This window comes from Protomyctophum bolini (assembly GCF_963924005.1).
Source record: "Protomyctophum bolini genome assembly, chromosome: 16".
Taxonomy (NCBI): Eukaryota; Metazoa; Chordata; class Actinopteri; order Myctophiformes; family Myctophidae; genus Protomyctophum; species Protomyctophum bolini.
Genome location: NC_137877.1, coordinates 37770753 through 37787961, shown reverse-complemented (window position 1 = coordinate 37787961; position 17209 = coordinate 37770753). Strand labels below are relative to the sequence as shown.

Sequence of the window (17209 nt, the reverse complement as noted above, 5' to 3'; positions counted from 1 at the left end):
GGTAACTCCTCTCAACAATAAACGGTTACCAGCTAGAACAATACCGTGCAATGCAATATATTACTGAAAAAGTGTTGAGACATGGCAAAACAAAGTGGATTCCTGCGAGGCAGACAATAATATGGTGTAATGTAGTCCTTCAAGCCAACGCAATGCAGCACTTTTATATGCCCCCCAGGCCCACCCACCCACACACCCCCGACTCTCAATCTCATTAATTATAGGCAATTCATAGAGAGCAATGATTTTTTGTTTCCTGATATTGTGTGCCCCAAAAGGTTAGAGCTATATTTAGATTTGGGGTTCCTGACCTCACACCTCACAGCAGGTAATAAAAACATCTGGCCACTGTTTGGATATCAGATCCAGCCATGTGTACTATAGGCCTATACTTCGGGATGCTCTGAAGAACATTTTTGGGATTGGGTTGATTGGGGGGGTATTTGAGGGACAATAACCCGGAGCTAAATCCAACAGGTAAATAACTGACTGACTGACAGACAGGTCAGAGTCAGACCCAGGAGATGCCGCCGGCGATAGAAAAGAAAGGTGGAGTAAAACTGATTGAACGCTTTACAGTCGGAAGGGAAAGGGTGTACCAACTTGAGAGTCGAAGGGGGGGGTCATATAAGAGGTCGGACAGCAGGAAATTAAAGCGTGCAAGGGGAAACGTACGTGAGTGAAGGAGGGAGAGGGGGACGGGGGGGCGGAGGGGACGGGGGGGCGGAGGGACGGACCTCTGGCCTCTGTTGGAGGAGCGAACGCTACGGCTACACGACGGCCGCGCAGCCCAACAATCAATCACAGATTGTGCTCGATACGTGGAAGCCTTATCCAATGACCTAACGCCGGGTGCTGAAATGGGCCATGAATTATGAAACAAATAAATCTGCTGCTTGCCTTGCTGCCGGCCCTTTTCCAGCTTATTGAGGGAGAGGGGGGGGGGCTGGGCACCAGCAGGGTTTGTTTATTGATGGAAGGGAAAGGAAAGGAAGGGGGAAAGTAAAGCTATATACACCACCATGCCTCTCGGTCCTACTACGAGTACGAGACTGCTGAGTACAGTCGTCTCCTCCGAGCATGAGATATGCAAATGGAAAATGGAATTAAGTCATTTAGACCTGAGGACGATTCTACTTAATGCCTTCTGAGTCCTGATAGTTTTCGGGAAAAAAAACATGTTTCTATGTCAGTGGTGCTCAACCTTTTTCATGTCAAGGACCCCCAGAAGTATCTGTATTTGGCAGCGGACCCCCCCCCCATCCGTAAATATGTTGTTCCAGGGACCTCCTCCCCAGAAGCAAAGATTTGATTTTATAAAAACGTTCGCTCTGAAAGAATATAGTCAAAGATTTGCGCCACATTTTCACGATCTTTCAAAAATAGCAGACCTATACAAGCTCGCTATGAGCTTGTAGATCTTCTATTTTTCAATAGCTAAAGTATAACATATAAATGCTTAACACACCAAAAGGGGGCTTCCGTCCAAAAGGGGTTAAATTCAAAGGGGGGGGTGATTCCACTAATGGCCATGAGGGAACGCTGGTTTACGACCCGCGTTGACATGCACCGTGGGGCCCGATTCTCTTCAATTTTTACATCCAAGGTAGAGTATGCAAATTGATTCGGTAAAGAAAAGAAGTGCACACAGTGGATTTGAAATGTGACACAGGGGCTACTAGCAGCTTCTCTAACTGCTCTTCCCAGCAGCTACAGTAACAGTAACAGTACAGTACGTGATCATGGTTAGAGATAATATATACACACACAGCCGCAGTACAACTCAAGAGCAAACAGTTATTGTGGTTCAAAACCAGACAGTATTCACGCACGGTTAACCCATTCTGACCGGGCACCCATTTTGGTGTTAGCATCATGTTATGCTTTAGCTATTGAAAAATAGCAGATCTACAAGCTCATATCGCGCCACCGAGTGGCGCGCTACGAGCTTGTAGGTCTGCTATTTTTTGAAAAATCGAAGAACGACTGACATTTTTAGAATCTGATCTCAGGTCAGAATGGGTTCATCAGACCAGTGTGTGTCCAGTGGAAACCTCGTATGAATCTGATCTCAGGTCAGAATGGGTTAAGCCATAATCTATAGGGCTATACTGGGCGGCGGAGACGAAGGGATATTGTGTTTAGTTGCATGGTAGAACCTCATTTAGAGGAAAAGTCGTATTACACACAGTTGAAAAAACCCAAAATAGAGCTCATGGTTGAGAAACAATTATAATTCCTACTGGTGACCCGAGATGAAAATAAGCCCCGCAGAGACGGCTTAACCCGTTCAGAACGGGAAGCCCTTTTTAGCTATTGAAAAATAGTCGCACTATGAGCTTTGTAGGTCTGCTATTTTTGTTTTAAATCGTGACAATGTGGCTCAAATCATTGAATATATTCTTTCAGAGGGGAACGTTTTGAACTCAAATCTTGCTACTCCCTAGAACAACTTATTTTCAGATAGGGGTACTTGAAATGAAAATATTTGAGAGCGACTTGATATAGAAACATAGGTTTTTCCAGAAAAGTGTCAGGATTTAGAAGACATTTTGTAGAATCGTCCGCAGGTCTAAATAGATTAAAAAATATATATATATCCTCACTCAAGAAAGAAGGGGAAGGAAAGGAGAAAGGAAATCATAACAAGGCGATGGCCAAGGCTTGACTGGAGAGTAACGGGTGGAGAAGAAGTGGAGAAGAAGCTTCTTTCCTGCAGTAATCTCTTGTCATCTCACCTGTCTTGGTGTAGAGCACCAGAACATTGGTCCTGGTCCGGAGCAGCTTCTTGAAGTCCTTGTGGTCGCTGACCTTCTCTATGAGAGGAGACACTTTGACCGCTCCCAGTGCCGACGACAGCCACATCTGCTCACACACACAGAGAGAGAGAGAGAGAGAGAGAGAGAGAGAGAGAGACGATAGTTCAGTGCTTCAGTTAGGGCCGTCACCATTACAAATTTAACCCATTTTGACCAGATTCTACAAAACGAAAAACCCATGTTTTCTATGTCAGTGGTTCTCTAGTCTAGGAGAATTGGCCTCAGATCCTGTGCAGCAGGGCCGTGGCCCAGTGCGTTGCGTTTCAAATGAAATGCGAATCAAAAGACAGGGGCGGGTTCCACATGGAGTGGGCGCTACATCTAAATAAGACGGAAGGGAAACAATTGCTCCTTGAGCGGCTGTGGCCTACTACAATTCAATTTGGAATTGGATTCCCTTCGGACTATTTTCATGGTATGCACAGTGCTTCAGACCGGAAAGGGGAGTGTCCGCTCAGATTCTGAGCGCAACGTACTTCCCTCACAGGGATACGTTCCTTTTTTCCCAGAAGTTCCTTTTTTCTCGCCCGCCTAGTGGCGAAAAATAAAACTTCTGGGAACTCAGATTAGTGGTTCTCAAACAGTTTCATGTCAAGTGTTGTAATCTCTAGGTACTGGACCCTCGTCCGGTTCTGGCAGACCGGTAGTGTGTGTGTGTGTGTGTGTGTGTGTGTGTGTGTGTAGGCTGGGTGGTGTGTGATAATCCAGCTGAATTATTCCTGTGGTAACGACGGCGATCGACGGGCCCGGGAGAACAATAATAACGAGACACTCTATCTCGACCAGACAGTATCTCGCCAAGGGTTCACAATGTATTATACACATACAGAATCATACTGTATATATATAGCTTTGGATCCTCATGTCGTGGCACTGAGACATAACAATAACAAATCGGCTAGCAGCAAGTTGACCTTGCTCTCTGAGATGTCTCCACAGTGGCTAACTATAAAGTATGTTACAGTTCAGGGCAGTACAGTACACAATACATATCTAGTACATTTGTATATTCACGTACAAGTACATTGTACAAGTATACACAGCATAGGCACTCAGATCATATCATGTTGTATACTACGACATCAAGGACCCCCAAAAATATGTAAGACCCCCGTCTCAAGATATGTTTTTCCAGGGACCCCCCAGAAGCAAAGATTTGAGTTAAAAACGTTCGCTCTGAAATAATATTTATTCAAAGATTTGCGCCACATTTTCACGAGCTCGGGTAGCACTCGGTGGTGCGCTATGAGTTTGTAGATCTGCTATTTTTCAATAGCTAAATTATAACAGTGTTTATTATTATTATTATTTATTATTACTACAGTGCATGAAGTGGCACGTTGTAAGGTTGTAGATCAGCAATTTCAGTTTTTTTGTGTATGACATTTTTTTTCCAACATGGAAGCTATTATGACAAAATAATTGTGATTATCTCTAATAATTGGAATTAGACGTTTATGTCATAATTGTGACCGGGGCCTATTGGTTTTCAACCTTTTTCATTTCAAGGACACCCAGTCGAATATGCATTAGGCCACACAGACCCCCATTTTATCTCTGGGGTGCGGTACCCCAATTTATACTGGGAAAATTGTAACTCAGTTAAGTTAATTTAACTCAGAATGTACAAAATACAAATGGGAACCAAATGGACCCTGTTCCATTTGTACACTCTCTGAGTTATAGACCGGTAAGGGACGGGTCCACGTTAGACCCCTGGTGGTCCTCAGACCCTGACGTTGAGACCATAACCCTATTAGAGGTGCAACAGTTGATTCAATATTAATATTTTAGTAGTATTATTTTGGGAGTGTGGATTTCAAACAAGAGGAAAAGATGGCAGCTCCTCCACCACCCACAAACAGGTGTGTGTATTTACCGCCCTGTATGAATGAATCCACCATTTGTCTATTATTAGTACCACATTGATTGTCGTTAATTAGCAACACACCGTATCAGGAAAGAAGCTGCTGGTGCCTTAAACCCATTTTGGGCGGGAACCCCTTTTGGTGTTAGCATTATGCCATGCTTTAGCTATTGAAAAATAGCAGATCTACAAGCTCATAGCGTGCCACCGAGCGCTACGAGCTTGAAGGTCTGCTATTTTTGAAAAATCGAATCGATCTGATTTCAGGTCAAAAGGGGTTAAGTTCCAATATAAGCAGATTGAGAGACCAAAAGCAGGCCGTTCAAAGTTTCCCTTCCCGTCCCCATCAGAACTCATTAACCCATTTAGGCCTGACGTCGAAATTAAAAAATAATCTTCTAAACCCTGACAGTTTTCTGAAACAATACAGTATGTTTCTATATCAGTGATGATCAATATGTCATGTCAAGCACCCCAAAAGAATGACATGTAATTGGCCGCCGTCCCCCTTCTGAAAATATGTTATTCCAGGAGGAACCCCTCAGAAGCTAAGAGTCGAGTTCAAAACGTTCTGAAAGAATTCACGTTTTTTTCAAAAATAGCAGACCAACAAGCTCATAGCGCGGCACTCGGTGTCGCGCTACAAACTTGTAGATCTGCTATTTTTCCAAAAGCTAAATTATAACAATAATGCTTAAAACACCAAGAGAATGTCCCGTCCAGAGTGTGTTAAAAAGTCCCTCCTTCAAGCCTCGTCCCCCTACAGAGAACTAAATTAGACGCCCGACAACGTTGTGTGCTCGCTCAGCGGAAACCTGGATGATGAGTGATGTCACCTGGCATGGAAACAAGCACCTGTCAGCCTCATTTTCAACTTTCCAATTCCCCACTGGAAGCTGCCTAATGCAAAAACTGCAAATTAGCCCCCCCCCCTAAAAGTAGACCAGAGCAGGGGTTCTCATACCGTGGGTACCAAGTCGCGACTCAGGTTTCAGTATTAATTTATAATAATAATTTATTTTCTCTATTATTAAGGTTATTGTAGAGGTAAATTTGTATCGGGGGTGGGGAGGGGGCGGGGGTCGCGACTCGCGAGACATGGCCAAAGCTATTTCTTTCCAGGGGTCCCCAGCCAAAAACGTTGAGAATCCCCGGGCCTATAGAAAGAATCGAGGACCATGTGTTAATTTGTTAACGGAACAGTTCACAGAGAAGATTGCGTGCACATCTCAATGCCTATATTTAGGCCAGGTGTCGGAAATCAGGCATAAATGGTAAATGGTGCATTTATAATATATAGGCCTTTATCCAAGGCGCTTTACATAGATGGGTTCACCCATACACACACACACACACACACACACACACATTCATACACAGATGGCGGCGGAAACCATGCAAGGCACCAACCAGCACATCAGGAGAAATTAGGGGTCCAGAGTCTTGCTCAAGGACACTTCCACACCAACTCTGGGGGAGCCCGGGTTCGAAGTGGCAACCTTGCGGTTACCATCCGGCCTCTCTACCCCTGAGCCACTGCCGATATATGCCGATATATTTGCCTGATGAAGTACTTGTATAGGTCGAAACGTTGCAATCTGTTGCCTCTAAATAAAGCTCCGGAGACTAGTGTGCTCATTTATTACAAGATGGCACCGTTTCCGTCTACTCATCTAATCGTCTGTGGACAGCTGAGAAAGCTGCCTTCCAATGACATTATCAATGGGCAGCCGAAGCTAATAGAAACTACCGACTTTCACTTACAGTACTGCAAGGTTAGCAGTTAGCACTGCAGCACACTGAAAGAAGTCATTAGAGAAGCCACTGTTCTGGCATACATTTAACCCGTTTAGAGTCACCCGAGGACGATTTCCTATACAAATGTCTTCTAAATCCTGACAGTTTTTTGAGAAACCCTATGTTTGTATGTCAGTGGTTCTCAAACATTTTCATGTCAAGGATCCCCACAAGTAAATGTAATTGGCCGCCGACCCCCATCTGAAAATATGTAGTTCCAGGTACCCCCCAAGAAGAAAAGATTGCACCACATTCACGATAAAAATAAAAATAAATAGCAGATCTACAAGCTCATAGCCCACAACTAGGCCCACTACAATCGATTAACAATGAAATTTATTTTTGCATAATAGTCATTTTCCACGTTGCATTTTCCTCTCCTCCAGGAGAGGGTACGGTGCCCAAAAATGAAAAAGGAAGGAACAAACACCCGCACTTGTATTCAGGGAAACAGCAAAGTTTCAGCCTATGCGGCCTTCATCAGGCTATCTTCCATGTTGAAAAATGTCAATTTTCTCAAAAATCTTGTACGTTTTTGGAAATAAATATTAAAATCTTCCCTGTGCAATTTGTGATTACGAAGCTTAAAAGGCAAACAGAAATACAAATTGTAACATGTTCCAATGCAAAAAAACTAAAACTATTAATCGCCAATTCGCCTTTGGGTGACAATTAATCGTTGTGTGTGTGTGTGTGTGTGTGTGTGTGTGTGTGTGTGTGCGTGTGCATGGGGTCCAATGCTTCCGACTGTCTGTAGAGATGAGGCTGAGGTGATGACGAGATAACCAATGATATGACTTAAGATGCCTCCGTCAGTATGTGATCCAAGAAGGCGATGACAGTGTGCGCGTGTGTGTGTGTGTGTGTGTGTGTGTGTGTGTGCGTGCGTGCGTGGAGGAGGCTAATTAAAAAGGACCACATCTAGGTCGACAGGGGTGACACTTCTCTGCTTACGCAGGCCATGGGCCTGGGAGCGAAGAGGAAAGGGGGAGGAGGAGGAGGAGGAAGATGAGGAGAGAAGGACACACACACACACACACACACACACACACACACACACACACACACACAGCTTTATTTATTTATCTATTCAAGTGAGTCAGGAAATCCAAACGCCACATGGCTCCCCTTTGGGATGATTCAAAAAATGACACCCATCTTGAACAGGATTCCAAGCAAATCTCTCCACTCTCTCTCAAGCAGAGAGACATTTATTGCGCCGGTAACTCTTGAACAAAAAATATAGAGAAGAAACAGCCGTAGTAATCGTAATAACTGCACGGCTCCAAATGGTGCGGCTAATAGTGCTTCCTTCGAAAGAAGTATGCAGGAATGTAACCCGTCTTGCAGTTGATTAAATATTTTCCCCATTAAGCACTGATAAAATGATTGCAGGGGGGAAAGGGGCCTTTTTTTCTGAGTGCATACTATGGCTGCTGGCATGAATGGTACTCCAGACAGCAGGCAGCTGGGGTTGCCATTGACTGCCAGCGTCAAGCTGACATGGCTGACAGCTATGATTTTATGCAATGCTTGAATGCTGAATCGCATTGTGAGCCTTCGGTGACAGACATTGAAAAATAGATATAGTAAGAGAAAAGATTGTGCTGAATTTACTCCTCAAACTGTCACAAAATGACAAGCCCCATTCAAGAGGCAACATCCAGTTGTAGGGCCCGACCAATATGGATTTTTTTTTACCGATTATAGAGAGGGGACAATAACCGATATGTAACCAATATAGTGCATTTTTTTAGCTGGAAATAATGAAAATACCTGTTTCTCTGTGGATTGTGCAAAGAACCGATTAGGATTATGCAGTGACAGTTAGTACAGACAGCTGCTATTCAAGGCTTGTATACATGTTTTTAAAGAGTAGTTTGCGGTGGTAAATATGTTCAGGGTTCAGTGTCTTGCCCAAGGACACTTCGACATGTGGACAGGAGGAGGAGCCGGGATTCAAACCGCCGACCCAGGGATCATTGGACGACCTGCTCTACCTCCTGAGTCACAGCCGCCCTGCTACTATAACAAGATGTAGGGAATGCAGAGCAGAGAGAGTTTAGCTTTTTTGCCTCCGTCTGTGTACTATTTGTACTGCAGCTTGTAGTCGCTATACTAGCTGTAATACGGATAGTTTTAAATCAGTAGTCAGTACAGTCTGCATGCCATAATAGGCTGCTGTCCAAACCACATTTTAACACTAGGCACATTAAACCTCAAATATCACATCATAACTTTTGACAACTCAGGGTGGGCAAAAACCGCGATTAAGTCACTGCCACGTCCTGAATGTTTTGATCATCACACAGTTGTGTTGTACTAACTTCATAGGTCAGAACTTCAGAAGTGATCTTTCTAAATAGAGAAAAAAAAACACTTAAATGTCAATGGGCAAATATATAAAATGACGGGTATGACCTTAACACAAGTCGTTCTCGGAATTGTAATCTACTCCAAATTCATCTCCCAGGACCATATACTGGGCACTGTGTGTACAGTACATTCCATTTTCCAATTACTTTATGCAGTTCAGGCCAGGGAGGTCGATAATACACTAAGGAAAATAATCCATTAGAGTTCCATGCACCTAGCGTCTTTATTCTCTGAAAGGTGGGTGTAAAAAAAACAAAAAAAACGGAAGAAAAAAGCATGTCGCGTACCAAGCAGCGGGGTGGCCGTCTCCTGCCCACTAGACCTCACCCTCCATCTGCTGTGACAAATCTGCTTAATAAATGTCATCCAGGTTTTTACAGTTTGAGGGGGCCCAGAATGCATCAGCATCATTCACTCCAGTGATTCTCAAGCCCTCACCTTGACAATGATTTCCCTTGGTTCAATACGTTGTAACCGCTGTGCCAAATGATGACAGTCACATGCATGGTTTCTACACATATTTTGGTTCAATGACGATGTTCTTTCTAATTTGACATGAATCTGCTGATGTATGTGCTATTAGCACGCCATCACGTTATTTTTCATGTTCATGATATGGCTGTGTGGTGCAAATCATAGACATATAAAGTTATAAACGTAGAGACGCCCTTTCCGGCTCTGGAGCATAATGTGCTCAAGGGAGGGCAAAACTGTCCCAAGATTCCTTGCAAAGCCCCTCGGAAGCATGCACGTGCGTCACAGAACGCATGTTCGGGTCTGTAAGTCCCGGATCACTCGAGTGGCAGAGTGGCCTTCTACACTTCCAGCGTACTTCCTCTCCCAGTGTATATTATTCCGCCCCATCTTCAACATTTCTATTTTTTTATATCTATGGTGCAAATTATTGCTACGGAGTCTAGTCTAGTAGTGATTGAGAAACCCGACCCCTAGACTCACCTATATCAGACGAGGCTGATGTGGCTGGAGTGTGGCTTTATCAGTCCAGGGTGAATGTGAGCAGAGGGAGACAACTGGAAAAGCAGGAGGATTACTTTACTTCCCATGCATGTCTTGTTTCCGTTGGATCTAATTGGATGTACCACTGGATGAAGATGACTTTGGCCAGTCACTCAACATTTGAGAGGATTTCTGTGACGTCATGCCGTACTCTTTATTTGTGTTTTTTTCTATTCATTTGGTCATTAAGGTCCACAGAATGAGAGGGCTGCTCTGCCGAAAACATCGCAAAGGAAGTTATAGCCATTTTGGTATACCATACCATAGACTACCGTACATATTTATGGCAGCATTTTCCAAATTTCATTATGCTTTAAGTAGCGTGTAACATGTCAAACTAGGGGGTTTCCATGATTCTGAATCCATTCCAAGCATTAGTTTTGCACAAAAAACACTCCTGGAGCTAAAAAAACTGCCATAGCCGTCAATACAAATGTGATGAGGTCAGCACATTTGGGCACATTTGGGCAAGTGGCTATGGCCGAATTTAGGCCAAAGAGTGTTTTTCGTGCAAAACTAATGCTTGGAATGTAACATGTTATATAGCCCCTTTTTTAAAAATGCATTGTGTAAAAGTATAACTTTTTTAGTTATATTTGAGAAGAAAATTAACTTTTACACAATATTCTAATTTGTTTTAAAAGGTGCTGTATAGGTTGTCTCTGGTGTAGTATACAAAAATAGCCATAACTTTTTTTTCGTGATGTTTCTGGCAGAGCAGACCTCTCATTCTGTGGACCTTAAGGACCAAATTAATAGAAAAAAAAAAACACACAAAGAAAAAGTACAGCATGCCATGACATCACAGGTTAAACTCCATTCCTTGAGCTTTTGGGCCTGTGGCCCCTCGACTATAATGGATTACTACATTGCCAGGATTCAAGCTTTCGGTTTGTGATCCGAATTTGCGGAAGAGTGGGCTGGTAAGAGGAGCCCTTACCTCACTGCATAGACCTTTGCAATTTAGTTTAGTTTATGTGAATATTTGTTATTTGTTTAATACATTTCAGCTAAACATATTTACCAATTATTTTAGTAATTCTATTCTGAACTGACCCACCACCACCTCCCTCATTTTTGCTATAATTGGTACTTAGATTATTATATTGTTGCAACAGTTATAACGTTGTACAAGGGAGATACACGGGCGCATGACATATTTTGAGTTCTATACACTGCAGTTTCCCCATTATCATCATCAGCGATGGATCTGATGGGAGTGGGTCAGCCCCACCACAGGCATATATCTCCCTGTGGCACGCACTGCTCTGCAGGATACCCCCACTCGCTCCACTGAGCCACTGACTACTACTGGCATGCTGAACGAAAGCACACTAAGCGAAGAAGAGCAGAGGTGAGAAGGAGGGATACGGACAGCCAGGTTCGTGTGTGTGTGTGTGTGTGTGTGTGTGTGTGTGTGTGTGTGTGTGTGTGTGTGTGTGTGTGAGATGCATGCATGCATGCATACATACATGTACTGTATCAGTGTGTATGATAGTAGAACGGAGTCCCCAATCCTAATTGGGGCAAAAGAGATGAGAAATTGCTCCGACAGGCAGACCAGCCAGAGGCACAGCTCGTTCCAGTGTCATGAGTGTCATGCTTTATCACTCTGTCCCTAACAGAAATACCTCCATATACCCCACGGTGCTGCTGCTGCTGCTCGACCCCACTCTGACCGTTCGGTTCTCCAGTCACAGTGACTCAAAGTACACACAGTCAGCCAAAGAAGCCAACGTGTACTCACAAAACGCCTGCCTGGCACAGTGTGCTGTGCGCACGACACGTGCACACACACAATCAATACCCAACCCTTGTTTGCAAAAGCAGACTAACAGGATATGGAGCAGGATAAGGAGGTGCACTATTAGATGTGATTTGAGGAAGGGAATCCTTGCCACTGTGGAACGTGTTATAATGTCCCTGAGGCTATGCAATAGCTAAACTGTTGTTTCTCATTCAGTGCACATGCCAAAACCAGTGTTTAATCTTCCATGTCATATGATATAACAGCATACCAAATTCCAAAGGGCACTTATATATCATGAATGCCACACCCACACCCTGTGTAGGGTAGCCTATACAGTTCAAATAATGTAGCCTGCAACTGTAATGTCCTTTTTAACGAGTTTAACTTTTTGGTAAGGGCACCAAAATGAGTTAATGCAACAATTGAACATGGCAGTAGACTATAGTAGCTTAGCATACCGGCCCGGTATCCATATCTGTAACAGGTGGATAATACATGAATGGGACCACAAGGCTAGAGATGTTATATAAACAAAACAAACATCATTTCAATAAGTCAATGCTTGCTCCACGGGCCTAAAAGTGTGATCACTCGTCCCATGTTCCCTGGAAGGGGGGCTTACCTACACAGACTAGTATGTATGCCTCAGTCATTCGGGAGGAACCCCGTCTCTCTTTATGCACACACACACACAGGCAACCATTTACTGTGTAGCAGACTCCCGCTGAGTAGATGCAATCTACCTCGAATAAAAGCGATACAAGTCTGGTAAACAGCAGACCACTTGTTTTGAGGCGAAATCCGAGCACCAAGTTCAGCCTCGTCAATGGAACAACAGCCGAGACGAGAGGTCTGTACTGTCAACTTTACCTCCTCCTGCTTGAATTCAAGACGCGACGGGAGGTTTTGAGGTGTTTCCCGAACGCGGCCAGCAACCTATCTATTCTAAATAACTGCGTTATCTATCACTCAACACCGCCACACAAACCATATGATTCGCTGTACTCACCAACAACACCACCAGCGTATACATTTTTGCCTCTCTCCTCATCCGTCTCCCGCAGCGGTTGAAAGAGGCCATGATGCCGTTCCGTTGCCACGTCTGGATACGCAGGCGCAATCGGTTTTCCATGGATCCTCGAGCACGACGCAAGGCTTCCTAGGAAATGTAGTTCTCTGAATGTTGGAAGGAGTTTGCCCGCCTCTTCCTCCACGCCACAGGTCAGTGCAAATCGAGTACAGTACAGCAAAAATACGCATTAATTACTTTTCGAAGTTGTCGTAATTTAGATATAATGCAGTAATACCAATGTGTATCAATATAAATTATAGCCAAGGTGACTATTCGTTTGTGAATGTCAATGAATTAGCCTTTTCCCCCAGCGTGTAACTGTAATTAAGCTCATGCATGCACCTGGGTCCACCGTCCAGGAAGTACATCTAGCTTTAAACTTAAATCTTAAATCTGCGGGTGCTTTTTTATACTATTTTGAGAAAAATGCTGCTATTTGTCCCAAAGTGACTGATACAAATGTTGTTTCAAAAAAGCTTTATAGGCAGCGGCTACCCTGGCGGCCTGGGCCTGGCCTGTGTTATGACTTTGTATCTTTGTTTACAAAATGCTGTAGGCCTACCTACCCCCTGTATAGTATAGCCTATAGCCTCCTTTCCCCATTTTCAACATTTTTTTTATTGTGTTTTGACACTTTGCTTTGGCAATTGTAAACGTATGTTTTCTATGCCATTTTAATTGAATTGAATTGAATTGTATTCTGATATCACAGCCAAAGTAGAGCTACCTATGGCAATATACATAGCCTCCCCTTGATTAAATCCCATGCAGGCTATCTTCGGTAACAAGACAACTCACCCTTTTTACTCTTTTTGGTGAGTTGTCCGGACAACTCACCCCGAACGTGAAGACAACTCACCAGGGCAGAGATGGCTTCAACTCACCCCGGAAAGTTCAGACAACTCACCCCGCCGGCTCAGAAAGTGAAGACAACTCACCCGGTGAGTCCAGTATTCCTATCTTCCACATGGGTTAATTTATTTGGTTGTAGCCAATTTATAAAATGTATTTATTTATCCAATGAGTCTCAGTCCGTATAGGTTTTTACCTGCAGGCCGGAAATGTGAACTAAACTAAAAGTCGTCAATTCAATTAAAATGAGCTTTATTGGCATGAGAAAACATGTTTCATACATGTTTGCTATGTTTATGTAATAGGCATACTCAATACTCATAGCCAAAAGCAGGTGCCAAAAGCATAATAAAACAATGTAAGAAAATAAAAAGTAGGTGGGGTGGGGACCGTAGGTCACATTGCAACTGACAGATCAAAGGTCAATATCTTTTGTAAAAGATAAGATAAGGATAGAATAACAACTTAACCAATGAAGTATAGGCTAGCGTTCTAAACCTAGAGTTCAGACAGAGTTTCAGGTTTCAGCAATGAACATATTTAATTCAATTGGAAACGCAAAGTTCCAAACAGCTGTAGCCTGCCTAGTATACTACTAATTGCCATGGTACCACCACAACATCAACATGACGGTGCCTCAGACAACGAGACATTAGAGCCGGTGTCACTCATTTCTTCAACAAACGATAAAACATAGATATACCGTCTTTTCACTGTTTCACAGGCAGGCGTACATGACAGTACAGTACAGACAGGCAGTGTGATTTATTGTCATTGATGAGGCATGTTTTGTGCAGTCAGTCAATGGCAATGCTCTCTCGTTGCAGCAGGAGGACTTATTTCGAAAGCCCTTCTTGGCTTCGCGAGCTCTCCTGGGTGTCCATACGCACTTCCTTTTTATTGAATGCACATTCTCCCCCCCCCTCCCCTCCCCCCCTCCCCTCCGTGCAGTACCGTGCACGGTGCGCGCGCGCACACACACACACACACACACACACACACACACACACGTACACAGAGAGAGAGAGAGCTCAGTGCAGTGCCGTCCACCTCGCACACACACACACACACACACACACACACACACACTCTGACAGTGACACACACACACATAGCGCCGTGCAGTACCGTCCACCTCGCGCACACACACAGAGCGCAGTTAGTTGTTGGCTGCTGGCTGCAGGTCGCTGTGAGCAAGACGTCGGCTGAGAGGATACATATACACAACACTAGTTGAAGACAAGTAGCTCATATCTCTCTCTACTGCAAGAGACCGCGTGTTTCTACAGGTTTTTTTTTACCCCCCCCTGGCATCAACTTGCGGAATAGAAAGAAACATCTTCCAAGGTAATTATAAGGAACACACTTTTCTCTAATAGTGCAGACGCTAGTGATCAATAGCTTTACACTTTTGTGGTGTGTTGCGCTGCGCACCATGGTTATGTCTTCAATTGGAATTACCTCTTGGTGGGAATTTGGGAAATGGTTGAAATCGTCTTCCATTACTGATGGGCAGTGATGGGCTGATAATTGGACCAAAACTAATTTTATTTAGGTTGAACAAAATGAACAATTTGGCATTTTGAATTGATTATAGTTACATTTTGATCTGCCTCCCCGAAAAGAATAAAAAAAAGGCGGCTATATAAGTGCAGGTCCTTTTTGCTATTTTCCTATTACAACGTGGACTGAACATTGAACATGTTGTGGTGTTTTTCATTCCGAAATGTCAATGCGCCATGATCATATGCCCCCTTTGTCGTCTGCTTTAATTACGAGCAGCACGCGTAGGATTTGTTCCCCGGTAATGTTGTTGTATTTTTGTTAAGAGCAGTTTGCAGTTCGTTCCTTTTATGACGCCCCATAGCTTTACTTTCTACTCACGTTCCATCCCGGGATCAGAGGCATTTGTGGGGCTGCAGCAGTACGCTGCCAGCCAGTGCCTGGCTGTGCCTTCCACATTATAACACCGCAAACTTACTTTTGTCTTGCGTGTGTGCAGTAGGCTATTAGGATTGGAGTGGCTGTGGCTGTGAACTTAAAATAACATTATGTCTAGCCTAGATCCAGGTGTTTTCTTCTTATGGTGTCTTGATATAGAGAGATCAAAACTGGATGTAATGATGTGAAAATGCTGCCTACATATTTGTCCACAATTAGTCGGGATTGCGATGAGGGTCGTTCATTCATCATCAGTGATGAATTGAAGCGTATACTATTGTGTTGTAGGACCTACAACGGTTTGCTTTTTGCAAGATATTGTAGCCTAGTCTGATAGTGATAGATAGGAAAAGACAGGTTGTCCGAGTACGAGTATCTAGCTCATGTTGATGATTGAGAAAGAAAAAAGCAACACATGTAGGGTAAAACAGGGGAGGAGAGAGTAATCTACATTAGTAACATCAGGGTACTTTATTAAAGTATTAAGCCATGTTGATGATGTCGACTGATGATGATTGTTCACTATTCGTAATCGTAATGACCAGATTGCGTTAGTTATAATTTCAGCCCATCTCCCTCGCGCACATCATGCAGGCATTGCTCGCAGCGTTCCGCGCGTTACCCTCTTATTGTTTTAGTGTCCTGCTAAAGATTTACCGAATCAATTGAAAACAAATCACCTGCGATTTGGGAAAGACATTCTGTAAGCTGATAAATAATTTCCCTGCATGCAGTTTATATCGGAATGAGCCTATAGTCTACAAACATTCTTGTATCCATAATAAAGGCCACAAATATAGAATACATTTGAATGGAAAACAACCTATTATAATAAAAAAGTATAATAGCAGACATGAATTTCAAGTTGTTGAACATTCCCAAATGTTGACGAGATATGCTTTATTGCTAGATAACGACAGAGGGCAGTGTTGAGCAGCATTGGACAGCTGTGATAACACCTTGACAGGTGATCGAGCAGATGAGTTACTCCAGCTATACGAATCGTTACTTAATGAATACATACTAGACAGGTAATTATTGATTGGCAGCACAGCAATTAGTTAGCCTACTTAGTTAGTTCCCCCTTAGGTTAATACAAAACCCAGGGTTAATGCTTTCTCTGTCTGGCTTGTTTAATAGGCCTACTACATCCAGTTTCAAGCACTGTAAAGCATTGTGGGTTTTTGTGCTAATAGGACATGTCCATTGAACTTCATTATTTCATCACTATATACCTCCACAGACTAACCCAATAATAATGTCTTCAGGCTATTGGAAATGTTTTCACTCATCATAAGGCTTATTGTCAAAGTTCATGAAATAACCTCAATTAACTTGAATCAAAAGCAAATTATGTGCCAGCCTGCCTGCACGTATTACTCGTTTTGGCCATGCTTTTTCATCTGTATGACTCACTGTGCTCTGCTACAGTTATGACACATTCAGATATGTGCAGCTTAATTGCTCTTAAACCATGTAAGACAGATTCATGTTTTCGGTGTGAAATGAAGTACAGTTTTTAAGTTTATTTATTTTCATCACAAGGAAAACGGAAATCAAGTTTGAAACGAATAGTTTTTGCTTATCCTATTAATTCATATATAAGTTTATAATAATGAAACGTGACATGTTGTCAGAAAATGAGTCTTTACAATCAAATCAAATCCACGTTCAGATCCAGAAAGGAAAGTTGCCATGCATAACTTGTGTATGAGGCA

The 17209-nt window shown here is 43.2% G+C and overlaps 2 protein-coding genes across 2 annotated transcripts in view; one reads left to right on the top strand and one right to left on the bottom strand.

Moving 5' to 3' along the window:
* Window positions 1-12721, bottom strand: part of pdia5 (protein disulfide isomerase family A, member 5) — an 82069-nt gene extending 69348 nt beyond the window's left edge. The window contains exons 1-2 of the mRNA XM_080786487.1: window positions 12636-12721; window positions 2739-2865 (exon numbers count right to left, since the gene is read on the bottom strand). Of these exons, the coding sequence (XP_080642613.1) occupies window positions 2739-2865; window positions 12636-12707 (199 nt within the window). The 5' untranslated portion in view covers window positions 12708-12721. The remainder of the gene's footprint in view (window positions 1-2738; window positions 2866-12635) is intronic.
* A 1996-nt stretch (window positions 12722-14717) lies between these two features.
* sema5ba (sema domain, seven thrombospondin repeats (type 1 and type 1-like), transmembrane domain (TM) and short cytoplasmic domain, (semaphorin) 5Ba) overlaps window positions 14718-17209 on the top strand; it is a gene marked incomplete at its 3' end in the record, with an annotated part of 237128 nt that continues 234636 nt past the window's right edge. The window contains 1 exon segment of the mRNA XM_080786023.1: window positions 14718-14897.